This window comes from Dermochelys coriacea, chromosome 8, assembly GCF_009764565.3.
Source record: "Dermochelys coriacea isolate rDerCor1 chromosome 8, rDerCor1.pri.v4, whole genome shotgun sequence".
Classification (NCBI taxonomy): domain Eukaryota; kingdom Metazoa; phylum Chordata; order Testudines; family Dermochelyidae; genus Dermochelys; species Dermochelys coriacea.
The window spans coordinates 49,864,205-49,891,773 of record NC_050075.1 but is presented as its reverse complement, the minus strand read 5'-3'; the positions used below and the strand labels follow the sequence as shown (position 1 = coordinate 49,891,773).

Below are 27,569 nucleotides of genomic sequence, written 5' to 3'. Positions count from 1 at the left end.
ATGACTTAAACCCCAAAACTCCAGACTTAGTGATGCTAGAAATCTGGGACCAGACCTGATTTCATTGGCTGGATCCCATCTCTAATAAGTACATGACTGTATCTTGTTCCGTGCATAAGTGTAAAGTCGACATTCAGTCACTAAGGACAGAGACATGAACTGAGGCAGTGTGGCTTTTCTTTTGTTTGCCATGCATTTTCACTGAGCCCTGCATCACCTTCCATTTTCCTCCCAGAGTTGCCATCAGGTACCAGATCTCACCTGAACCCTCTGCTTTTCTCTGCAGGGCTGGATAACATACACAAGATCACATCACAGGGACGCTACGAGCTACGAATAGACATGCGAGATGGCCAAGAGACGACTTACGCCTATTACGACAAGTTCTCCCTTGGTGACGCCAGGAGTTTGTACAAGCTCCGGATAGGAGACTACAACGGCACTTCCGGTACATACGATCACTAACAAGCACCTAAGTGCAGTAGGAAGCTTTCTGGACTGGTGGGTCTGAAATACCTGCAGTGCATAAGCTTGAGCAGTGTAAGGAAATCCCAGCACCCAAAGGATTAATTCCCTTCCTGGATGCTGCTACCACTCTGGCCCATCCAAATAGATGCCCTTAGTTGTCTCTGCTTCCTTGTGAGTAATCAGATAAATCAGTAAGGTAATCACCAGGAGGCACATGTTTAATCAGCATATGGAATTTTCCATGGGGGATGAGCAGTACTATACAACACCCATTGCGGTTCATCTAATCGGATCAATAATGAGAGCTGGCGCCTCGTACCACAATAATAGTGGATCAGCCCATTAATGTCATGCTTCCATATCAACTGAAAAGCTGAAGTCATCCATGTAGTACCATGATATATGTGCCAAACATTTGCTGCTTTTGCTAGAACATTAGCCCAGCCACTGTTCTTGGATGAGACAGAATTGCTAAGCTTCACCCATCACAATGTTGGCATGGCGATATTCTAACATTGAGATACCTTGTGGGGGAGAACTCACTTCCACAAAGAAGACTAGACATTTCAATGAATAACAAGATTAGCCGCAGCTTGTCAGGGACAGACTTAGGCAGTCGCGTCTAGTGGTTAGCAGAAAATCATGTTTGGGTTACCGGGAATCAGGCAGGAGCCAGACACACCAATCCAGACAGGGTCAGGCACGACTCAGGTCACCAGAAAGCAAGCAGATCAGCAGCTGAAGCACTGGGCAAGGTGTCCGAGCAGCAGCTACCTAGGGCCTACTTGTGCAAACCATTTTCTGTGCCTCTCTTTGGATTTATAGAGCATGCTTTGACCAATCAGAGCTTCTGGTGTTCGTCCAATCAGGGCTCCCTGATGTCACTTCAGGTTTCATGCTTTCTCCACTCAGTCAGTGAGTAGCAAATTACTGGGTGCGAGCAGGGTAGTGCTAGATGAGTGGGAACCCTGCAGCCCCAGGTTCAAGATGGAGGGGAGAGTCAGGATACAGCTATACTAGCTTGGTTAAAAATGTCTAATGACCATACATGCCCAGACTCCAGGTACAAGGCAACCACTTTCTTCCTGGGGCTAGCAAGAAACCCTCCACCATATGTAAGATGCAGAACTGTCCGTGCCTGTAAGACATCTAGTACTGAGAGAGGAAAGACAGTGGACTAGATGAACCATTAGTTTGACACAGCATAGCAGTTCCTATGGCCCAGACCCTCAAAGGTATTGAGGCACCTAATTCCCATTGAAATGAAGGGGAGTTAGGCACTTCAAAACCTTTGAGGATCCTGGCCTATGTTTGCATCATATCTAGGAGTCTGACACTCCTCTCCTATCCCCAACCGGCTGAATTATAATTCAACAAGTCCCTTTGTGCTTCAAACCCTTATTAATAATGGCACAGAGGAGAACCCCCTTTTTGTCCCTAAAAAGAGGAGTAAAGGTTTCCCAGACAGTACATTTCCCTTGGGTTTTCCCACATGTGCGTGTGTACGCGCACGCACAGCTCTGTGTTCTTTTTTCAGGACTATGCAATAATTAATATTTTTTGGTCTCTTTGGTATTCTCTTGGGGCATCACAAAGAGTTTATTCACTTCTTATTACCCATCATGTATTTAGGGTTATTTTGGAAACATAGAAGCATGACAGAAGTGAAGCAGAAGATGGGCCCAACCCAAAGACCTTAGATCATTAAATCTCCCAACTGTAGGAAAGTTCACATCAAGATCCAAACTCTGCAGCCAACACCTGCCTACAACAAGCCAAACCACCTCCCCGGATTTGAAAAGCCCCAAATTTTGCAAACTCAGGCTTATCTCTAATTACCATATTCATTATCCTTTATTTTTGAGCCAGTCAGACCACAGTTTGAAGGGACCAATGTTTAGTGGGAGAAAACGATCTCTTTGGCCAATGGGAGGAAACAGAAACCTTTCATCAAAGCAGTGATGGACCCTCGCCTCACATCTACATCTAGATTTCCAGTTCCGGGCTGTTTGGATCCAGGAATTTGCTTTAGCCTCTTCTAAAGCCATGAAATTAAGAACTGGACCTGGTTGCAGGTTTCCACCATCTCCAAAGCCCAGAGGGATGTTCAGGTCCATCTCTACCCCAGAGAGTGTCAGCAGAAAGATCTAGAATCCATGAGGTCAGGGATTAGAAACTCAAACTAATCTTATTCCTGTAGCATTCTGCCAGTCTTCAACTCTTTGAGACAGGGAGCTATAGATTAGCAGAATGAACAATGTTATTGCATTATTATAATTTACTTGTTGTAGAGAGACTAGCCAGGCCTGACATGGCGTCGTGCTTACACACCGCACGCGCACCCCTGAGCGTGTCCTCACAGCGACTCTCTTTCTACAGGAGATTCACTCACCTATCACCAGGGACGTCCGTTCTCCACCAAAGATAGAGACAATGACGTTGCTGTTACAAACTGTGCCATGTCATACAAAGGTGCCTGGTGGTATAAGAACTGCCACCGGACCAACCTCAATGGCAAGTACGGCGAGTCCCGGCACAGTCAGGTAAGCGCGGAACCACACAGCACAGAGACGGCACTTCTCATAACCAGGAGCCCTGAGGTGCCTTTTCCTGGCCCTTCCCTTTCATTACACTGGGCAGATTCCATCTGGTTTCAAGAGGGAAACTTTAAAGCAACGCCTCTCACCTTATGAGTGGGAGATGCAGGAAAACTAACGAGTTAGCACATTTGTGAAAGCAGCAGGGGGATAACAAGCCAAAGAGAGAAACCTACACATTTCTTGCCCACAGAGTAATAACAGAAGCTGCTTCATTAAACAGACTCTTTTCTTTCTTCCCACTTAACTTCCAAGTTCAAATGTGTTTCCTTCTTTTTTCCCCACTCCACCTGTTTTGTTGTTTTTGCCCTGTGCCTTGCTCACCTTCCTGCCCACAGGGGATTAACTGGTTCCACTGGAAAGGCCACGAGTTCTCCATACCCTTTGTGGAAATGAAGATTCGACCCTACAACCACCGTAACGTCTCGGGAAGGAAACGACGGTCCCTACAGCTGTGAGCCAGCAGGAATCCTGCCCCTCCCCACCCCAGCCACCCGACCTTTTCTGTCATTCGTTTGTATTTTATAATATGAAAAGGGAAAAGAAATACTTCCACTCTGAGCTAGCAACCTGATCCATAGGAGTTCTGGAAGGGCTGACTGAGCGGCTCGTAGGCTTTGGAAAGGGAAGGACCTCAACACCTTCTCTGTGAAATGCCAAGTGCCCGCTCCCCCTGCCCACAATGTGGAAAGAGAGAGAGAGATGGATTTTTAGTATTTTTTTTAAAAGACTTATAAATCCCAGGTGAATCCCATAGGACTTGTTTTTGTTGAAGGTGCTCCCTCATCACCATCTCCGCTGCAGCAGGGCCTCCTTCACGCTGTCAGCCAGGGACGGCGATGGAGGCTGGCCCGGCCACGCTGTGGGGGCAGGCTTCCTTTTTGGCTGAGCTGTTGGACTAGGGCCTGCAGCTGAGGCGGCACGTAGCATCAGCCGCATCTGGGCAAGAGGGACCACACATAGTGCCCTGTCATTTGATCATAGTCAGAGGCAACAAGTCTGATGCCCCTTCATTCCAGGGACAGACACTCCTCCTCCTCCATGTCATGCCAGCCAGGGAGAGCCTGCTCCCCTCCCCAACATAATGCCCAATCCCTCTGTTAGCCAAGATGATGCAGCTGTCCCTCTCCCTTTGACCAAGAACACACAGTGTCCCTTATCCCCAGGAGCACACTACATGCACATACACATACACAGTAGAGAGAAGTGAATTTCATGCTTGCCATTGTATACTGGGTTACTGCAAGTCATAGATCTCACAAGGAGCGTGAGATGCCTGTCTGCATTGTATCCATCTCTCCTTTCCTTTAGAGCGATCACTGCCTACTTATGAACCCCACCCACCATCACCATGCTTCTAACATGCCCAAGGTCGCCCCCTATTTATGGTAGGTGCGTGGGTAGTAACAGAATGGATGGTGCACAGCATCTGCCTGTAGATGGGAGCTGCTCTAGTGTTTTCTGGGGTACAATGGTGTCCTATCTACTCTGCATGTTGACTTCATCATAAACTCTTTGGTGGGTTTTTGCTGTTATTCTTCTAAGGCCTAGCTCAGGGGAGAGGAGAGGAGAGGAGGAATCAGACAAAACAGCTTCTAGGAATCTTTAATATCATTCTGTAGTAAGTTCATTTAGGCTTCCCTTTCACTATTATTTTTACGTACAGTAATGTTGTGTCTCGTAGTTGTTATTGGTCCTAAACCAAAGAGTATTGGAGGAAGAGCAGCGAGCAGAAGAACTGGCAAGTGGCCGCAGTTCATCCTGAAGCTTGCAGAGACTGTAAATTTCAGCCATGTGCTGTGACATCTAGTTATCCTGTTTGTGTTCCCTGGGGTTATGGAGGAAGGATGGTTTGGGTGGTTGATGTAAAAGACCTCAATGTAGATTCTCTTCCCACCAGCCTCCTCTGTGATCTAGGTGAGTCACACCATCTCTGTGAGCTGTTTCCACCAGCTCTCCACTGGGGAACTGAACTCTTCCCTCCCTCACAGTGTTGTCGCAAGGCTTAATTCATTGACATTTGTAAAGCACTTTCAGATCCTTGGACGAAAGGCCCCATACGTGTTCCAAACATTATGTTTTCCCTCCTTATAAAGGGACACCGCCCTGGTTAAAACCTGATATTTTAAAGCTCTATCCCATCCCTGCCTGTTGTTACTAACAACACCTTTAATTATTAAAAGTGATTTTCAAACACTGAATTTACTCCTTAACGTTGATGCTGCTTATGTTTTGCACTTTAATCAGTTTGGCCAATGAGAACAGACCAGGCGCTTTCCCCTGCTGTGTCCCATGCACTAGCACAAGGCAGTTTTGTGTGAGTTCACCGTACTGTAGAGGAAAAGTTACGGGGACTATCGCTATTTGGTATTGGGCCTGAGTCTCGTTTACACCAAGGCCGCTTTGCACTAAATTGCAGTTTACAGCCACTTTCAGAGAGCATGTAAAGGGGCCTGAATGGAACAGAGAATTCAGGACAGAGTCTCTTTAACAGATTCAAGGAGTGTGACTAACTCCCATCCAACCCATGTCCAGTGGAGTGACAGGAGACAATCAGGACTAATCAGTCTCCCCCTCCCCCATGCCATGCATTGGGACATCATAACTTAAATAACCCTGAGTTCAGGATTAGGTACAACCCTCAACACCCTGGCTGTAAGGTCAAGGAGAAAGACCCTGTCTGTTGCTAGTCTAGTCTGATGGAATGGTGCTGCATCTTCCCCATCCTTCAAACACTCAGTTGCCTCTTCCAGTGATGTGGCACTGGTATGGCCCACCATTGTAAGGGCACTAAGCCTTGCTTTCAGTCCTGAACCCAGGGGGTTTCCTGCCCGTTGAGCACATGAATGGGTGAGAGGGTGGTGCTCAGCTATGGGTAGTTCTGCACACGTGTTGGATGTAGCGATGGATACACAGCCCACTGAAGCCAGCAGAGTCTCCTGTGGATTTTAGTGGGCTTTGTACAAGGCCCTCAGTAAATCACCATGAACCGGAGGAGGTATAGGGAGATCAAGAAGGAACAAGAAGGCCTCAATGAAGAGCTAGACCTGGGCAGGGGGAGTAGGATGGGATGAGACTCTCATGAAAAGTAGAAAAATCTCTTCTGTCCTTAGCGTATCATTTTGGAATTCCAAAAGCCAAAGAGAAGCAGCAGTTAGGGCTGACAGACGTTTAGGGAAATCCCTAGCAATTATTTGTAAGAAATTTGCCACCCATTGGCAGCCACAAACAAGAGGTAACCCTATGAAATGACAAAGCAGGGTAGTTTAACAGTTAGAACTAAGTGCAGCAACTGAGAGTGCCCTGACTTCAATTCCCACCTGAGGCAATGGTTCTCTGGGTGACTTCAAGTTGGACAAGTCACTTGCCTTTGATTGGGCTTTCATTGTCTCCATTGTCCATTCAGGTGGAAGCAAGAAACCTCACTGGAAATGCTGCTGCTCAGCACTAGTGATCCAGCAGAGGGAAAGAAAGCTGTTTCTTTGGATTGGTACAAAAAACAACCAATAAAACCCACTATTCTAAATCACAACCACAGCCGAACTTATCCCCATCCCTTCACAGAAACTCAGATTGATCTTTCTTTAAGCCCAGTGTTACTATAGGTATTATTTCTCCAGGAAAGGATCATTATTCTCTCAATACGTTTCCCCACCACACACCCCTCCGTAGCTGCCTCCTAGCTGGGATGGGAGGGTCCGAACGATAGGACTCCATTATCTGACCAGCAGAACACACTGCAGGATGAAGGGCAATTTGCAGTCTATCTTCCGATCCTAACGTATCCCATGACAAGTCACACCAAAGACTTAACATGAGGTTACCAATGCTGCATCATGGCACGAAGTTTTGGCAATCAACACCGACATGAAAAGGAATGGGCAGTAAGGGGTAGCCAGGGCAGGCTGAGCACTGAGCCCCCTGAGTAGGGATTGTGCCTCATTTTATCCATACATGGCACAAGCTAAAGTTTTTCAAACTACCTCTTGCCTACTCTGAGTTGAACCTGGTTTTATTCCTCTGGCGCTTGGTGGAAATTCCCTTCTCTCCATCCTCCCACTTCCCTTGTAGCCAAGAGGCTCAGCAAGAGCTCCCACTTGGAGTAAGTTGCTGAGGAATCTTTGCTTCTTCCTTCCTCTTCTTCACCATCTCAGCCACTCTACATGTTGTCTACCTGCGTAGATTCCCAGTGCTGGCCTCCATGCTAATAAGAGACCACCTTCCCTGAGGACCACTGCTGCTGTCCCCAACCCCCATCACCCTCAGTCTCTGAGACTATTAGACCCCTCAAAGGAGAGGTGCCTATAATGTTACGTTTCTGGTGCCTTGGGGGTATCCTGGGAACACCGAGGCAACCAATCAACAATGAATATCTGGCAAAATCTGGCCATTTTCCTCCATGAAGAGTTGTCCATGAACAGGCTGCAATTAAAGGTTCAGCTAGTGGTTATGTGCAAATTGTGTTTGGCACTGGTGCTATGGGATTGGTCACCCGATTAAACATGGCCTCTTTTCTTGCTCCCTCACTGGATGACCCTTTATATAAACTCCTTCTCTGGCCAAAACAAATTTGGTTTTCTCACCCAATTAGTTCTGCTTCGTAACTGAACTAATCTTGGCTTGAAAATGCACGAGACAAACTTGGCTCCTACAAGCATTCATAAGAAACTAATACAAGAGGGAGCAAACTCAACTGAAGGTAAATTCTACACAGAAGTTGTTGAGATGGTCATGGCTTATTGTCTCCCTATTTATCCAGCTCTCGTCCTGAGGAGATCACTGAGTTCTAGGATGGACCTCTCTCTAGGCCTGGTTCCCCCCCACTGAAGTCAACAAAAAGACTCACTGATTTCAGTGAGCTCTGGCTCAAGCCTTTAACTCACAGAGAGTCAGAGGCCTCCATGAAGTCAAGAGGAGGTGTTCCACGCACAGGGCTTGCAAGAGCAGACTCAGGATTTGATTTGAAATTAATTTGAAGTAATGGTCCAGACTGAGTGATGCGCAAAAAGGAAAACTCTCAGCATCAGTAGTGAGAAGGGAATTTGGGGTTTGCCCTGGAAAGGGCTGAGCATGCCCTATGGATATTGACTCAAATTGGAGTAGAAGTCCCTTGCGTGGCAGGATTTTAATATTCTTTTCCGAGGTGCTATAAGTAAGATAGGGAAGGAATGTTCTTTGTATATAACATTCCTTTAAGCCAGGGCACTAGAGTCCCTCCTGCCCTTGAAAAGAAGGCTAAACTCTCATTGAACTCTCTAATCGTGGAAGAGATGCCTGTACTTACAACAAAGTACTTGGCAGTTATTAGATAATGAGCCCTGTTCAGTAGTGCTAGCAAGAATATGAGGAGAGAGCGGAGAGGCTTTCTGAGGGGATAGACTTGTTTTCCTTTGCTCTGGCTGCTTTAGTGCTGAAGAAGTGGAAATAGAGCTTAGCAGCTGTATCTTTTCTGGTAGCGGATGAACCTCCATAAGGACTGGGTTAGATTTGGCTAAGAGGGCTTTGAAGGCCAGATGTTTCCCCAAACCACAAGCCAGCAAAAATCAAGCTGGGAATCTCTTGAGAACAGGCTGTCTTGGGGCATCCTGCTCCTAACCAGGCCAGAAATGATATTATTCCTATGTGCGCCATGCCTAAAGGCCACAACCATGATCGGGGCCACAGTGGTTCAAGAATTTGCCTTGGGGGTATTTCAGCATTTCTGCTTCTGGTCCCATCTGCAATTGCAGAGAGGCCTGAATATTAAACACGTGGGGCTGTGAGGGGACTTTTTCTTACAAAGGTTCTGTTTGGGTTTGGGAAACAGCTTCTTTAAGGGAAGCTCAGCTCCATTCCTATTTCATCTCAGCCAGTTCACCCACCTCACTCTGTTATTCATTCTGCAGTGGTTTAAGAAGTGCCTGAAAAAGTCAGAAGCTAGTGAAGGAAGAGCTGCCTTTCCTGGCTTTGCTAAAAGCACATAAATGTGAGGAATCTGGTGATAAAACGAGGCCCAGTCCTCTCCCGCAGGCAAGAAAATATTCATAGGATGAGCTCTGATGGTTTGTCAGAGTTAATTGCTACCCAAGAAGTTTCAAGAAACCTTTGCGCCAGTTTATAACAGCAATACCCTGAGGGTCTCAAATCACATTGCAAACATAAATGAACTAATCCTTGCCTTCCCCCTCAAGCATTATTTGTCCCCAATTCAGAGCAGAGAGAACTGAGTCCCAGGAGACAAGGGGTGGGTGGGGGATGAAGAGGCTGAAGTGACTTGCTGAAGGTCACAAAAGGAGCCAGATCCTCACCTACTGGAAACTGGCACATCTCCAACTTCCCTGGAACTAGGCAGTGTAACAACAGCTGAGGGCATGGCCTAGCAGGTCTGGTTTGTACTGGCTTTGTATCATCAGGTATTTCTGTGATAAATCCGACCTTCACCAATCAGGGAAGTCCATGTCTAAAGAGGCCTTTTCCTTTGGAAGTGTCCACAGCCCTGTGTGGGTAAATGCCACACTACAGGGCAGCCTGTGGAACATACTGTACAGGTCTGAGGTCAAGATACCCCTCAATGCACATAGCCAAATGAGTGACGTCTATCAGTCCTTGGTTCCCTATGGATGGCTCAGATGTCACGTCTTCACAACAGCACTACCAGGACTGAAACGCTCATTGCTAAGGTGTGCATCAGGTCCAGACGACTGGGAATTAAAATATCAAGGAGCAGAAACTGCAACTGAGCTCACCGAAGGGAGAGGCCACCTTCTCGAGCTATCCGTGGAGACACACAAGGAAGGAATGTTTTTGTCATTTCCTCTGGCATCTCTGGTTCACTTCCTCTCACCCTGTAATGGAACAATTAGCAGTGACAAATACCAGCCAGAAAATAACAAGGCCAACAAACCAGTTGTACAGACCCTGAGGCTAGAGAAACGCAACTGGCTCAGGTGAGCAAAGCACAGAGTATGAGTGGCCCCTGTGGGGAGATAGGAGAAGTGCAATTTATTAAATCCCAGCGGGCGCTCTCGTCCTTCCCCTCTTGCCTCATCCTTCCTTCCTATAGGTCAGGTAAAGTCAAGGTTTGGTTCAGTCTTTTCACCCCCTCCCTCCTGACAATTTTCAAGCACACTAAAGGTGCATGGGACAGCAGCAGGAGGATGGGGGCAGGTCTATTGGCCTCACTGCTTAATACATTTTCCTAGGCGTGTATTTACACTGTACATGAAGATATACATATATACACATATTAATACAAGCAAACAAGCTCACCGGCCTAAGTGTAGTGCAATATGTCAGATGAGTAACCGACTCTGGACACTGCCAACAAAGTGCTCATCTGTTCAGATCCCCCTCAGAAATTTGCTCAGAGGCATCCATTCTCTGCAAGAGAGAGAGGATCACATTCCACACACCAGGATGCTCTCCTTTCCCAGCTGAATGCAGCACCCCTGGAAATTCCCCCAGCTGCCCAGCATGATCACTATGTTCCTACAAATAAGGCAGATGCCATGGGTCAGTACTGTAATAAACATTTCCCCCAGTTTATTATGGGCCTGCCTGACAGCGCTTACTTCTTGTCCTGTCTAGGAACTAGATAAGGCGCTTGATGGAATTTTGGTACTTTTTAACTCCACATAATCTGCTACACCGTGCTATGGAATATGGCTATGGCACTCCTGTTTCAAAGAAAGGGGAGGAGGCAGGGAAAGTGCAGGGAGCTAGCTTTTTTCAGTGAGAATCCACAGGAACAGACCCTCCTGTCTCCCCAGGTGGAGAGTGAAACTCTGAACCCTCCAGACTTCAGCCGCCAGCACTTTTTCAGGGGGATGGCAAAAAAAACAAAAAAACAAAAAACCCTGGCCCCCACCCCCTTTGTACATACATTACTCTGGAATTGTATTTATTGTTTAAAAAAGGAAGAAAGGAGGCAGAAAGCTCCCCCACATGAACTGAACTAAATCTACACAACTGAAGCGGAGAAAGAAAACGTAACCGTCCTCCCAACGCTTGTTGGCCATTCTTAACTAGTATTTTTAGTCCTGACTGCTCTTAGCCTATGTATAGTTCCTTTTTTTAAATGCATTTTCTATTATGTTAATAAAAGATTCCAAAGGAGCAATGTGTGTGTCTGGTCAGTGAATGGGGAGAACTGCGAGGACAGAGACTGACAACTCCTTTCCATTCAGCCCTAACCGAGGCTCCTGATCTCTCCCCCTTTACCCTATCCTCTGGGTCTGGCAAAGAGATTTTCTGTTGTCCCTTCTCTCACTCTCCTTGATTCACCTCTCTTTCTGACACTTACTCCTTCTGTTTCCCAGGAGACACTCTTTTTGAGGCCCTGTCTCTGCGCACACGCACACGCAGCTCCAATCTAATTAGACGGGCTTGTTACCAAATTGACCTTAGCCGCCCAAACCCATTTAAGAAGCATCCACGCAAGGGACTTGCAGTGATTTAGCTCAATCGATTGAAATACAGTTTTTAGTATAGTCAGTACAACTTCTGTGCAGACCAGCCCTAAGTCACTCCCTCTCTGCCCCAGATAAATGGCAGCTGGATCAAGCAGGCAGTGAGTAGGAGCCAAATGGATCCTGTATTTAACAAAATCAAACAGCTCCACCAACTGAATGTCCAGTCTTCTCCTGATTCCTAAACTCCCTCCAGTGTTCTCTAGAAAGAATTGCACTCACGCCTGGTCTGCTCAGCTGGCACTGGATGCAGCTTCCCCTTTCTCTCCCTGCTTTTTCTTCTCTCTGCTTTTTTGTCCCCACTCTCTGGCATCCTGTGTCTAACTTACTCTTTCTTTCTTCCTTCATTTGCCTCCCTCTTACCATCTCATTCTGTGCCTTTAACTCCCTCCCCCACCCCACCTTGTTTACACAGATGTGTTTTGTTTCAAAGTGTGCCCAATTCTCCCCTAGCCCCCGGCCACGTGTGAAGCCCTTGGCACTGCTCAGCGCCAGACTTTGTTCCTGCAGACTGTGCAGCATAAATCACCACATCTGGCCCTCTGAGGCCAACTCCCAAACCAATGGCATCCTCAGCTAGCACAGGCCCCCATCCCAATCTGCACCACTGCCCATGCTGTGCCTCACAAGGGGGGGCACCCAGGTCTGAGCAGCTGCCAACCAAATGCAAAGTTGGCATGGGGCGAGGGGAGGGGAAATATCAAGGAATCCAAGAGAGAGTGCACACATACAAAGCTCCATTGCGGTGTGTGTCAGAGTGCACCAACTTGAACGCAGCTGAGTGCTAGCTAAAAATCAGACAGCTGTTACCATTCTCCAGGGCAGGGAAGGAACAGGGCAGCTCTTCTGAACCAACTTGCTAAGGAAAAAGACTCCCCGCAAGGCTGTTTGTTTGTTTAAAAAAATCAGCACCACAGGTGAAATCCCATGGTTGCCATGAAGAGATTTCTGCAAGAGGAGGACAGTACCTGGCCTGCTAAACAGCCACAGCGGCTTGATACTGCTTTGTAAATGATCTAGGAATGTTAGGCAACGTATGGGCAGGTATGCACAGCCCCACACAGCCCTCCGTGGCAAGGAATGCATACACAATCCTTCCCCAAACTGATCATCCGAGGATGGGGCACTTCCTATCGCTGGTGGCTCCCAAGCCTGGGGCAACGTGGCAGTGTGTTGTCTGATGGCGACACAATACACTGTGCCGATGAGACTGGGGACAAGAAAAGAAAAGTCATTCACAGGCGTCTACCAGTCCCCCAGCTGCTGCTGTCATGGGGCTCTGGGGTTCCTGCCTCCCCATCTCAACACCACAAATCCTGGCCTGGCAGCTTTCTGGAAGCCTAGTTCCCAAACAACCTTCTGGGCCTGGATCGAGGCTCTTTTCCCACCACCGTGGCTGGGCTCACTGGGTACATACCTGGTGCTCCTCTTGCCTCTTCCTTGCAGCACCAGTATTTAGCCTCAGCTGGGAAGGAGAATCCACACCAATGCAAAAACAGCAACAAGGGCTGAAGGTCTGGGGCCTCCCCTGGAGTTGTCTGGAGTACCCCCCAAGATTCCCTGCACTTTGGGAGACTTCAGGAGAGCTCATAAAATACTGTGCAAAAAAGTGAAACTGCTCCTAATGTTCCCCAGCACCTCTGGTGCAGTGTTGTGCTAGGCACTGTACAGACACACCAGGAACACTAGCCCTACCCCAAAGAGCTGTATTTCACTGAAGCTTGACAGATGAAGTCACATTCTATTACAATATCGAAAGATGTGCCCCAGGGCCACCAGACCTGGAGGTCCCAAAAGAGCAGACAGTGCTACTGTCCTTGACAGTGATTAAAGCAGTGTCTTCCCAGCACTCCTTGTGTCAGCTCCTTATAACCAGCCCCACCATTCAACCCCAGAGCATGATCTCCTGTCTCCTTACACAAAGGATACTGGGCTTCTAGGGGAGTCTCTTTTCTGAAGCCAACTCTCACAATAGCCTTCATCCTATGCAGCCATGCCACCTTGTACAGAGACCGGACAGCAAAGGGAGTGAAATACTGTAGCATCAAGCTTCCCTTGCTGTCTCTCCCAAGTTCTCTCTTCTTCCTTTCCGTGTCTCTCCATGTTGTTCCCTTCCTTTCTGACTGCCTCTTCTCCCCTTTGTTTTTCAGTTTTCCCTGTAATTAAGCCCCATCTATAGCTCTGCTCTTGCCTTCCTCCCTCCATTCTTCTTTCCATCCGGCCCTGTCTCACCACCACCACCACCACCCCATATCATGTGTGATATCTTCATGGCAAGCAAACAGAGACGTTAGATTAAAACATAAAATACTCCTTTTGGGAAGGCTGCAATGTAACACTATTTTATTTCTTAAAATCCAGGATCTTAAACACACAAGAACTAAAAGCACAGAGACACAAAACAGGCTGCTCCCTAAGGCAGACACACAATTCACCCCAGCTTGCCAGAGGCTGGCTCTTTGCAGACTGACTGCTGAAAGACCCAGACTAAATATATCCTACAGAGTGCCATAGCCTGCAAGCAGGAGCAGGAACTCCTGAGAATTTAAGTGATAGTTTATCATTTTAAACACAGTTTTCAATACGCCACAGCCAGGAGGGAGGAAGGAGCTCAAAGAGTCATTCTCTTGTCCCTGAGATCTTTCTCCACTGAGCTTTCTGGGTGGGTGTCTCACCATCTGTTCTCCCCTCTCCTCTACAGCTTCCTACCTCAGATTCCCCTTCCGGGAGAGTCCATGCGTCCAGCCAGAAGGGAGCCAGCAGGGAAGCCCTGGGGGAGCTGCAGCCTTCAACCAAGGCATGGGTCCTCTCCCTCTGCTTTTAGCTTTGCTCCCCTTGACTTTAACACTGACAGTTAAATCAGCCACCTCTGGAGACTCAGTTAAAGTCTGTCACTGAGGTTGGGACTTTCCTGCCTCCTAGCTGGTCCCCGACAGCAAGCAATGCATAGGTGCTTGCACCCTCAGTCCCCACTGCACAGCTTACCTTTCTTCCCATGCTCCCCTCCACCACCCTCCCAGGCTGGCAGTCCGCCCCCTTCACCCTCCCTGCCCACTCCTGCTGTTCCACATTGTCACTCTTCCCCCACCTACGGTTGCACTGCCCTTTCACCCTCTCCCCATGCCACTGCCTCATACCCCATGCTGCTGCACCCCTTCTCTTTTCCTCCTCCTCATGCTCCTGCCCACCTCCAGTAAACCCGTTACTCATATGCAGCCACGGGCTGGACTGACGGCCCCTGGACAGGTCCAGCCCAGGCAGAACCCGTGCAAGCTTCTCCGCACAGTACACCCCAGGTTTGACCTGTATAAGGAGATGATGGAACTGGACTGAGACCAACAATGACAATATCAACTCAATCACAATATTGTCTCATTGTTTCCTTGTCTTTCCCGTCTGTCTGTTTGCATCCAGCCATTGTCTCTTGTCTTATTCTTAGAATGGTAGCTCTTTGGGGAAGAGACCTTTGTTTTTACAGCGCCTAACACAATGGTGTTTCATGTAGCAAGTGCTGAATAACCACGAGGACTCCATGTTTCATTACAACTTAGCTGGCTCTTTATTAAGTGAACTGTTAACACAGGTGCTCCGGCTGGAGCTGGCATTCCAGCCACATGCACACAGACTGACTTCCCAGTGTCACCTCCAAATTCTTCCCCCTGCAGCCTATGCTCCGCCCTCCAAGTCCCATGCAGGTTGCTACAAATGGGGTCCAGGTCCATGATTGGGGCCCCAATACAAATAATAAAAAGGTAATCACTCATTTCCAGCCAGCGCAACCCAATACAGCTCTGCCCCACCTTTGCCCCTTCAGAACTACTAAATAAATAACTTAAAACATAAATTACAGATTAAGCAGGGATGAACTCACCAGGTACAGTATGAAAGTAACCAAGCATAGCATCTCAACGTACACTGCACACTATACAAACTATAGGTTTCAGAGTAGCAGCCGTGTTAGTCTGTATTCGCAAAAAGAAAAGGAGTACTTGTGGCACCTTAGAGACTAACAAATTTATTAGAGCATAAGCTTTCGTGAGCTACAGCTCACTTCATCGGATGCATCCGATGAAGTGAGCTGTAGCTCACGAAAGCTTATGCTCTAATAAATTTGTTAGTCTCTAAGGTGCCACAAGTACTCCTTTTCTTTATATAAACTATAACACCCTTCTACAGGTAGCGTCCTTGTCCTTCCCCCCAGCCCCAGCTTTCATTCATCTTCCCTTCTCATGTTGCTAGATTTAATTTGATTGCTGATTTAAAGGGGCAGCACCTTGTGTTATTTTCTTACATGTAAAGTGCCATGCCTGGGTGACATATGAATAGAAAAACTGGACAGAAATTTTCCATTGGAATGATTTCCTGGCAGAAAATGCCATTTCTGCAAAATCAAAATTTTAATTTTGCTGAAAACTTGATTTTCTGTCAGAGCAAATTGAAATTAAGTATTTCATTTCAGGTCAGTTTGATCCACATGGGAATATTTTGGGGGTATTTTTTTAAACTGATCCTAAATGTTTTGTTTTGAATCAATTCAACAAAATATTAAAATGCATTTCTCTATCAGCTAACTGCTGGATGGGAGTTGTAATTCAAGCCCCCATTCTCTCCTAAGCTGATCTCCCTGGAAGACTACATCTTCCACGATGCAATGTGGATATCCAGGTGACTCAGCTGCTTGGTGCATTATGGAAGATGTAGTCTGGCCAGGGAGCATAGGAGAAAATGTGGGGGAGGGGCATCAGACTCCTGAATGACAACTCCCATAAGGCAATGTGTTGCAGTGGGAAAATGCAGTTTAGTATTGAACTGACACAAAATTCTGTGTGTTGGGTCAGTTGAATAAACCAGAAACATTTCAGTTTGGGGAATGTCAAAATGTTTGGTTTCTATCAGAGATGTTGAAATGAAATGTTCTGATACTTCCCCATGGAAACATTTCAGAATTTCCATTCTGTGAAAAATTTCAAGTTTTTGCCCCACTTTGAAATGAAAAACGTTGAACATTTCAGAACATGTCCCATGGAAAAAACGAATCTCACTCAGTTCTGATAAACAGTAATTTCACATTGGCCACGCAGATGTCCCACGGCCTAGGTGGGAACAGTGACTGAAGGTGAAAGTCTCTACTCTCTGCCTAATGCCTAAGAGATCTAGCCCCACACTTGGGTAGACAAAATAACCGATAAACACACTCCCCTTCCCAGTGCCTACACACAGCACCTGCTGCGCAATCAGCAGTCAGGCTGTCCTTCTAGGCAAGACCTCACCACATCTCAATCAAAGCCAATCTCCTTTCCCTTCAAAGCCTGCTGGGCCAGTAAAAAGTCATTTGCAGTTGAAGACAAAGTGCCCTGAGCCTGCAAGTAGCATGTGATTGAAACGTACGGATGCTGAAGCTCCTGCATTTTTGGTGTACAGGGCCTCACCCTTCACTTCCTGCCCAGCTACAAAGTGTTTAGTTTAGTTTGTCTCAAAACCACATCTCCAAAGGGTGCCTGAACAGTGATGACACATGAGGCATAGCCTGAGCTGTTTTAGTCCATTTATTACTAAACATGTCCTTGACAAAAGAGGCCTGCAGCTCAGGTTAACCACTCGTCAGGTGAACTCACTCTTTTAGTCTTCCTAGCAAAGAGAAGGGAGGAAGAAGTGGACAGTCCTGAAAACAACTGTCTATAGAGGGGAAGGGTGTTGATAATTTATTTTGGCTTTCCGGTTCCCCTTGAAAAGAGCCCAGCCATGCAGAAACGGCAAGCAGCATCAGCTGCAAAGAAGAGAAAGAACTTAGCTTCTCCCAGAGGACCCTCCTCCTCCCACCAGTGCACAGCACCCCCTTCCCTCCCACAGGGGAGAAGAGGTCTGCTGCTCAGCTATGCAGTGTCCACATTCCCAGAGGCAGTGGTTGCTCTCAGGAGATGATGGGGGTCGGAGCTGCAAGACATGAGCAGCTGGAGAAGTGGATTTCAGGGCAGGGTCTTTAAAGTGTTATGCACTAGTTACCTCCCTGGGAACTGCCACCAGAACATTGAGCTTCTTCACCTAAGGGTCTAAGTGGCTTTTGTTTTCTCTCCCGGATGGTTTTCCCATGCCTATAATGCATTCCCAGACCTCGTGACCGAACAAGAAGTGGGATCCTTGACAATCCCATATAAGGGAAGGAAGTGGGCCGTAATAGGATTGGTATGGAGTGCAGAGGAGCTAAATTAAGATGGAACACCACAAGATGATGTCACCTGTCTCCTCTGTGGCATATACAGAAACAGGAGGAGTATTTCCTCAGAAATACCCTCCTGCACCATAACTCATGCCATGCTGAAGCCTACAAAGTTATTCCTACTCCACATGGCACCTGCTGTTGTTAGAGTCAACATCAGCATGGCCACTGAGTTCACCAACAGCGGGATCTAACCTGTGGCACACAGTCACTGTACAACCTGCTCTGAACATGTCAGTAAAGCAGTGGGTAAAGCAGAGCTGGTTGGCATAATTAATTTAAGACTTCCAAAAGGCCTTTGGTTCTGCACAAGAGGCTACAAAAGAAGCTCACAACCTCCTGCGCGAGAGGCTAAACATTCTCATGGACCCAAACCTGGCTAAGAAACAGGAAACAAAGAGTAGGAATGAATGGTTGATTTTCATCATGGAAAAAGATTAACGGAGGGTGCCTCAAAGTTCCATACTTGGTCCCATGGTGTTTAATGTATTTATTCCTGATCTGCTGTGGGTGGGGGAGTTGAGAGGAAGCAAAATTTGCAGACGACAATTTAGGTTGATCAGGGCCAGAGAGAACTGTGAGGAACAAAAGAGACATCAACTAGTTAGATGAATGGGAAACATGATGGCCGATGAATTTCAGCGTCGATAAATGCAAAGTAGTTCAGATTGGCCCTTCCCTGGAGACTGCGCTTTGAGGTGGTGGGAAGGCGTGTGTGCACCAAGGGACCTGGGAGCTATACAACGGGGAGTTTTAATTCCCGAAAGGGCCACCGAAGCTAGACAGGTTGAAGGGAAGGGACCAGCTGAAAAGCACTCCAGGTTGCGGGTTCAGTGAGTGATCAACAACCTTGTAAAAAACCTGAGTTCTAGAAACACAATAAGGTAGCCATTCCGGCAAACAGCGTGATAGACAGGGATGGCAGAGCCTTGTTCACACCTTAAACTATGTCAGGTAGGACGGTAAAGATTCAGAAAGCAGATTAGAGGGGGGAAAATTAAACTATTCATACACCTGACAGGGTTCTAAATTACTGTATCAGCTTAGAAAAGGGGATTGGGTGTCCCTGTAGACAGCTCAATGAAGACCTGTGTTCAATGTGCAGCTGTGGTCAAAAAAGCACACAAGATGTTAAGAGGCATGAGGAATGCCTGGTGAATAATACAAAGCATATTATAAAGTCTTTTATATAAAAGCAATGGTGTGGCCTCATCTGGATACTATGTGCCCTTCTGGCCAGCCCATCTCTAAAAGGATACTGCTGAACTAAAGGGGGGGGTCAGCGAAGAAGGATGATCAAGGACATGGAAAATCTCCCATGTGAACCGAAATGGAAGATGGGGACTGTTTACCTTGGCAAAGAAATGAATAAGAGAGGATGTCACGAAACTCTATAAAATAATAAATGGGCCAGAAAAGGAAGCTACCTTCTGTTCTCCGTGTCTCCTAATCCAAGAGCACAGGGACATTCGATGAAAGGAAAAGATGGAAAATTCAAAACTGACCAAAAGAAATGCCTTTTCAAACCACTTGTTTTCATTCTTGCACTAACCACAGACTCGTGACATTGCGGGTAGTGAAATCAGCTGTACAAGGCAGTGGCAGCCCCACCTTTCATGGCCGAGAGCTTCCAGATGGAAGATGACACCAGAACCAAACTCCCTTTCTGCCAGGTCAACCCAGGGCTCTCCTGTTCTGCTCAGGACTTTCCCCTCCCCACCCACCCACCCCCGCTCATCTGCTGGAGAACTGGGTGGAGATGTGATCTGGGTATATTGCCTTGTGCTCTGGGCCTCTCCCATAAATGAAGAGAGAACTTGGTATTTAGAGAAGTTAAAAAGTGAAGGGCCAGACTGTCCCTGTTGACATTTAACCCTTTCACACAAACAGTACAGCATCCTCCCAGCCACCACGCTAGCACTTTACAAGAATTCCTGCTCGAAAAGGCTGGCACTATTGACATCAGACGCTTCCCTGCAGTGATAGACCAGGACTAGCTACCTACCAGCTAGCACTCCTCCCGCATTTGCTATCCCTCCTGCTGGAAGAGGCTGAGTTGGAAAAGGGGACAGCACACTGTTTTCAATCAGTGCTTCTCCAGAATTTCATACAGCGCCTGCTGGTGGGTTAGGCGTGGTGGAGCTTTCATAACCATGTACTTTACCCTCTGGTGAAATTTGTGTACATCATCCTGAAATAGTAGTAGCAGGGGCACATGTCCCCCTAACCATCTACACCCAAGGACTGGGGCCAGGTATGGAAATGCCATGGTATGAGCCTGAACACCAACACAGCTAGACAATTCCTGCCAGTAATCCAGCAATGCCAAACTGGATCACACACAGGCCATCTCATCCAATATCCTGTCTCCAATAGTGCCCAGTACCGACTGCTTCACAGGAAGGTGCAAGAAACCCTGCAGTGGACAATTCTGGAAAAATCTTCCAGCAGAACATTTCTTCTCCGGACCCTTCAGTTAGTGGCTGGTTTATGCCTTGAAGCATGAGAGTTTATAACACATCTATTTATTTCATTTTTATTCTTCTAGAACCATAAATGGTTTCATTACCCATATAAAAATCTCATCCTATTTTGAATTTACCAAGTTTTTGGGTCCCAGGGCAGTGAGCTCTTTAGCATAATTATGCATTGTGTGACTCAGGATTTTCATTTTGCTTTCAAGTTTCATCAAAGTAGCCCGTTGCTTATATTATGAGAATGGGTTGAAGGGAGTACCTGATTTCCCTTCTCTGTGCCATTCTTTACCTTATATAACTCCAGCATGTATCATTTTGGTCTTCCCCTCACTAAACCCAGAAGTGCTAGTCTCGTCAATTTCTCTCCGGATAGAGCTACAGTAACTCCTCACTTAAAGTAATCCCGGTTAAGGTTGTTACGTTGCTGATCAATTAGGGAATATGCTCATTTAAAGTTGTGAAATGCTCTCTTATAACGTTGTTTGGCAGCCACCTGCTTTGTCCATTGCTGGCAGGAAGAGCAGCCTGTTGCAGCTAGCTGGTGGAGGCTTGGAAACAGTGTGGACCTTCAGCCTCCTTATCAGCTCCCCGCTCCCCTAAGTTCCCTCTGTTGCAGCCACCCAGCAGGCTATCAATTGCCAACAGTTCAGCTGTCCCTCCCTCCGCTGCCATGTGGTGCTCCTGCCCTCTGCCTTGGAGCTGTTCCCAGGAGCCTCCTTCTTGCTGTGCAGGGGGGGAGAAGAGGGGGGCTAATATCAGGGTGTCCCCCCTCCCCCCTGCTCCTGCCCCTCGCTTACCCCATCTCCACAGAGCGGGGGGGACGGACACGACAGGGCTCAGGACGGAGGGAGCTTGCTGGCAGCAGCTGCTGTCTCAACTTGCTGATCTACTTAAAAAGGCAATGTACTTAAAGTCGGGTCAGTGTACTTAAAGGGGCAATGCACATCTCTCTATCGCTCTCACACACACAGTGTGTGTCTCTGTCTGCCATGCTGTCGCCCCCCCTCCATTTGTGCTGCCTTGTAGAGTGTGAGGCTACATTAACAACGTGTTAACCCTTGAGGGCTCAGCTGAGTGCTAGTTCATCATTTAGTAGTAAGGCATTCCCTGGAAAATATCCCACCCTCTGACTTCACCACCTCAACCAAGCTCCAAAATCATCATTGCTGTGTAGAGTATTAAATTGTTTGTTTAAAGCTTATACTGTGTACACACACACACACACACACACACACAGTCTTTTGTCTGGTGAAAAAGATTTCCCTGGAACCTAACCCCCTCTCTCCCCCATTTACATTAATTCTTATGGGGAAATTGGATTCGCTTAACATCGCTTTGCTTAAAGTCGCATTTTTCAGGAACATAACTACAACGTTAAGCGAGGAGTTATTAAAAGAAAAGGAGTACTTGTGGCACCTTAGAGACTAACAAATTTATTTGAGCATAAGCTTTCGTGAGCTACAGCTCACTTCATCGGATGCATTCACTGGAAAATACAATGGCGAGATTTATATACATAGAGAACATGAAACACTGGGTGTTACCATACACACTGTAACGAGAGCGATCAGATAAGGTGAGCTATTACCAGCAGGAGAGCGGGGGGGGGGGGGAAACCTTTTGTAGTGATAATCAAGGTGGGCCATTTCCAGCAGTTGACAAGAACGTCTGAGGAACAGTGGGGGATGGGCGGGGGAATAAACATGGGGATATAGTTTTACTTTGTGTAATGACCCATCTACTCCCAGTCTCTATTCAAGCCTAAGTTAATTGTATCCAGTTTGCATGTATTTTCATGCCTCTCATCATTTTCAGCACCTGTCTCTGGGACTCTTTTGCTATTTATTTTTGAGGTTGAGTGACCAGAACTGAACACAATGTTCCAGGTGAGTCCATACCATTGATACATAGCATGGCATTCTAATAAACTCAGTATCATTTTCTATCCCATTCTTTACACACCTTCACATTGTGATTGATTTTTTGCTATCACCAAGCAGAGGCTTTCATTAACCCACCCACAATGACACTCAGGTCTTTCTCCTTAGTGTCTACTCTTCATCATACTTAGCAATCGACTGCAGCAGTTATTCCTACCAACCAGAATTCAATTCCTTAGGCCATCCTAGAATCATAGGACTTGAAGGGACCTTGAGAGGTCACCTACTCCAGTCCCCTGCACTCATGGCAGGACTACATATTTTCTAGACCATCCCTGACAGGTGTTTGTTTAACCTGCTCTTAAAAATCTCCAATGACGGAGATTCCACAACCTCCCTTGGCAATTTATTCCAGTGCTTAACCATCCTGAGAGGAAGTATTTCCTAATGTCCAACCTAAACCTCCCTTGCTGCAATTTAAGCCCCTTGCTTCTGGTCCTTTCCTCAGAGGTTAAGACAACAATTTACCTCCCACCTCTTTGTAAACAACCTTTTATGTACGTGTAAACAGTTATGTCCCCTCTCAGTCTTCTCTTTTCCAGACTAAACAAACCCAACTTTTTCAATCTTCCCTCATAGGTTATTTTCTAGACCTTTGATAATTTTTGTTGCTCTTCTCTGGACTTTCTCCAATTTGTCCACATCTTTCCTGAAATGTGGCGCCCATAACTGGACACAATACTCCAGCTGATGCCTAATCAGAGCGGAGTAGAGCAGATGAATTACTTCTCGTGTCTTACTTACAACATTCCTGCTGATACATCCCAGAATGTTTGCTTTTTTTTTTTTTGGCAAGTGTTACACTGTTCACTCATATTTCACTTGTGATCCACTATGTCCCCAGACTCTCCTCTCCGTACTACTCCTTCCTAGGCATGTATGTGTGCAACAGATTGTTCCTTCCTAAATGGAGTACTTTGCACTTCTCCTATTTGAATTTCATCCTATTTACTTCAGACCATTTCTCCATATCATTTTGAATTTTAATCCTATCCTCCAAAGCACTTGCAACCACTCCCAGCTTGGTATCATCCGCAAACTTTATAAGTGTACTCTCTATGCCATTATCTAAATCACTGATAAAGATTTTGAACAGAACCAGACCCAGAACTTATCCCTGAGGGACCCCACTCATTATGCCCGTCCAGCATGACACTGAATCACTGATAACTACTCTCTAGGAACAGTTTTCCAACAGTTTTGCATCCACCTTATAGTAGCTCCTTCTAGGTTGTATTTCCCTAGTTTGTTTATGAGGAGGTCTTGCAAGACAGTAACAGAAGCCTTATCAAGATATACCACGTGTACTGCTTCCCCCGCAGCCACAAGGCTTGTTACCCTGTCACATCTCCCTGTAGCAGAGTTCACTTAGGGGCCAGAGGCTTTCTGAGCAGGCCGCAGCTCAACAGTCTCCAAAGTTTTGGGGGCCTTGTCAGGCAATCTGGGAGCCTGGAGGCCAACTCACCATCTGTTATTCTCCCCTCTCCCTTCCCTTCCCCTCCCCCAGTTGGACTAAGGGCTGAGGGAAGAATAAGGCAACCCAACCCCACCTTGTCCACTGAGTCCTGGCCCAGGGTTCAAGGGGGGAGGATGGGATTGTTTTCATCCCCTCTAGCTGATGCCCCGACCATCCTCCCCTAGGCCATTTCCTACCTGCCCACCCCGCCCCTCAAGTGCTCTCTTCAGTTTGGGCATGGTCACAGCCCTCGGCTTCCCTCCTTGCAGAGGGTTGCTCTGCCTCAGTGATTCAGACAGTCCATCATGGCTTCCCAGCTCCCTTTGCAGCATTCAGGGATTTCCCCCTTGTTAGGAAGAAGGGGAGAGAAAAAGGGGTAAGGACCCTGGCTTCCCAGCTGGGCCTTACCCACAGTCCAGGGCCATCCCTGGAGTCCTCTGATCCCAGAAGTTACTAACTGGCTTCCCTCCTGTAGACATCCCCGCCACCAGCTTGATTGCCAGAGCCCCATTCGAAGCAGGCTCAACAGCTGCTGAGGGGCGGGGCCGCCTTGGCTCCATCACCCCTTTTGTCTTAGTGAGGAGTCTGGAAGCCCCACCACACACCCATTTACCTAGCTCTTTATTATTCATTATTATCTGTATTGCAACAACACCCAGAAGCCCCAGACATGGACCAGAACAAACACAGAACAAAAAGACAGTCCCTACCCCAAAGAGCTTACAAGCGAAGTAAAAGAGCCAACAAGAGGAGACAGACAGACAGGAGCACTAGGACACAACGAGGCAATATTGGACAGCATGATAGTCTCAGCACACCTGCTGCCCAACTACCTATTGGCTAGTTTTGTGCCGAATACCAGGCCTAGGATAGAATCGTGGGAGCACCCACTGTCACCCATCAGCCACACTGGGAACTGAACACCTGTCAGCCTGTTTACTGTCTCCTGCTCGGTTGCTCATCCATGATCCAACTCCACCTCTCACCCCCCAACTTCCTAGTTTCCTTAACAGCCTCCTGAGCGGGACCTTGGTCAACAGCTTTTTAAAGTCCAAATAAAGTATACCAAGCAGTTCTCCTCCAACAAGCTGACAGATTCACCACAAAAGACCCTTTCGCTTCGCTTCCCCTCCCCTGAGTTCTGTGTTTCTTTCTTTCAACAGACTCAATTTGCATTTCACTTTCCTTCCCACTGTGGGTGGGTTCCACTGACAGCTGTAATGATTTGCAGAAGTGACTTTAGTGCAACACACCCTGCCTGAGCCTCAGAACCACAGCTGCATCCTCCCCAGGATAATTTCGGGGGGGGGGGGCGGACCCGTTAACAAATGAGCTGGAGAGGAGGGAAGCTAAGCAGCGCATTTCACCTGTGAAGACCAAAGGTTAAATGGTCACTAGTACATGAGAAGCTTGGAGATCTCAGCCTGGTTCCTACTAGGAGACCTACCTCCAGACTCTGCTCACCAAGTCACTACCTAATATTGCCCTCGTTAGCAGCAACTGCTCTGGATGGCACCGGGACGGGACGGGACGGGGAGGGGTGGGGCGGGGCAGGGGAGGGGCAGGCTGCAGCCTCACACCAGGAGTCTGCTGCATTTGTCAAGGGGTAGAAGGATAGGATCCAGAGCTGGGGTAGCAGGGGGTGCAGCAGATCAGGATTGAGGTGCATTAGCAGAGCGACAGTACGTGAGGAAGTCTGATATTTTATTAGCAAAACTACAAACACCTCAATTTCACAAACAACCTCCTTTAAAAATACTATTCAGCATTCTCCCTCCAACTCCTACTCCAAAAGTGCAACACAAACTATCTGTGCAATGCAGAACAGGACAAAAGCAGGGGCTCAGATGCATTCGCAACAGTTCATGTCTCCTCTCCCCAAACGCTCCATGCTCACCCCCAAGAATTAATAAAAAACAGTGTCAGAGAGAGTTAAAGGCTGAGCAAAAAAGGGTGGGAGCCCAGCCAGAAGAGTTGTGGATCCTGGACAAAGAGTAACTCCTGTTTATACCGAAAAGCAATGTTGAGAGCCTTCAGTGAGACTCTAATGCAGAAACCAGGTGTTCAGAGCAGCAAAAGGAAATAAACAAAACCTAATGCAGGGGAAGAGTGCATTAACCCCTGGGGAGCTGGAGCAAAGTGCATAGACTGAAGTTGGGGGATTGCAGAGCTGCTAATAACCAGGGATGGAGTATGCCAGATCTGATAAAATGGCCTTTAGGAACAAGTCCCCTACCACAAGCTCTCAAACCATTTCAGAGCACAGGCCAGCGGCCAGATCAGCCTCCCCTCCTAGCCATGTTCTGGCTTACAATACCAACACTTCCCTCTAGCAGCTATGCAGACATGTCTTACACTGGCAGGGAACAATGCGGGTGAGCATCTCTGCAGAGAGCCACATCTCATTGTCCAGCTGCGCAGAGGTCTAAGGTTCAGCCCCACTAGAGTGGGTGCTGCAGTCTGAGCCTGCTTCTGGGGAGATGCCATCCTCATCACCTTCCTTTTCGTCCCTGGCCGGAGGCTGTGTCCAACCTTTACAGACCTATTGCAGATGTGCTGCCTCTCTTGCTGTGCAGCTGGGCTGCAATGGGAGTGCCTTAGAGATGGGCTGCAGCAGAGGCGCCAAGGTTAGATCAAGCCATTTATTTCTCCTTATTTGGAGGCTGGTTACAGTGTCACCACCAGTGTGAATGTGAAACAATGGGCCAAGCAGTCTGCAGCTTCATTTTAAGTTCACAGGCATGGCAAGTAATGTCTGCAAAACACACGGAGAGCCCCAGAGAGCAGGGGCTGTATACATGCAAATGTAAGCGGGGGAACAGTCCCGCTCTTGTGGGGAACTTTCCTGGCTTCTGCACTACCCCAGTGAAGCGGGCTAGTGAAAGGATCTGAGTCCTCGCTCCCACTTCCTTTACCCAGTGCCCTCCCTGCCCTTGAGGGTTCCCCTTCCACTCTCCTGTCTGGCAGAGTCCTCACAACCCCAACAAGGCTGGGCCCAGGATTCCTCGGGGGCTTGACCCCCAACCCTGCTGTGGTCACCTAGGGCAGGGGCTAGGGTGTCCCCACTCCGGGGTACTCTCTCTGCACTGAGCACTTCTCTGACCCACTGACCGTTACATACAATTTAAAGCAAATGCAAGTTATTTAATCAACAATTAATTTGAAAAAGAATAAGGAAAAATGGGAAAGGTTAAAGGAAAAACACATCAACCTGCTCTGTGGCAGGGAACATCACAAACAGCATCTCTGGAATGTCAGGGCAGTTCACAGTCTGTTCCTTGCAAGTCCCAGGCCTTCTTCTCAGGCCAGGCTGTGCTGCAGGGACGCTGTGTGTTGGACACTTGCTCTGGTGGTGGCCACATGCTCTCAGGCTCTAAGTGGTAGGACACTTCTTCCCAGTGTCACCCCCACCCTGTCAGGGTTACGATCCAAGCCTGGCCTGCAGAGCCTCTTGGCTGAGGCGTCTCCCTGTGCTGGGCCTGGGGCCCAGGGTCCCCCTTGCTCTCCCCAGCTGCTCACCACACCCAGCTCCACCACTCTGTCTCAGCACTGCTGTTGCTGCTCTGCCTACAGCTCCCTGGGCTGCTTCTTTGGCCCCTCTGCCTCTGGTTGCTACAGCTCTGCTCCTAGGACAGGTTTGCTCTGAAGGCTGCTTCTGTGACTCTGCTCCCAGCACTGACCTGCTTTGTGGGCTGCTTTTCTGGCCCCCAGCTCTGGTTGCTGCAGCTTTGCTCACAGGGCAAGTCTGCTCTCTCTGGGCTGCTTTTCTGGTCCCTCTGGATCTGGCACAGCTCTGCCCCCCAGCTTAGCTTGGTCCCCTGCTTTCTTCTTAGCTCGGCCCCACTCTGTCTGATCCAGGCAAATCCAGCTCACACAGAGGACGGGACCTCCCTGGCCTCCTGACTCCCTGATTAGCCTGCCTGCCCTGTCATTCAGGCTGACCTAGAGCATTGGCCTCTCCCCATTG

At 47.8% G+C, this 27,569-nt stretch overlaps 1 protein-coding gene across 2 annotated transcripts in view; it reads left to right on the top strand.

Annotated features, from left to right (window-relative positions):
* The window catches only part of TNR (tenascin R), a 268,795-nt gene extending 257,636 nt beyond the window's left edge, over positions 1-11,159 (top strand). For both annotated transcript variants that reach the window (XM_038412865.2, XM_043520549.1), the window contains 3 exons: positions 287-448; positions 2,848-3,011; positions 3,404-11,159. In XM_038412865.2, coding sequence (XP_038268793.1) covers positions 287-448; positions 2,848-3,011; positions 3,404-3,523 — 446 coding nt within the window. In that variant the 3' untranslated portion in view covers positions 3,524-11,159. The remainder of the gene's footprint in view (positions 1-286; positions 449-2,847; positions 3,012-3,403) is intronic.
* Positions 11,160-27,569: the final 16,410 nt, after the last annotated feature.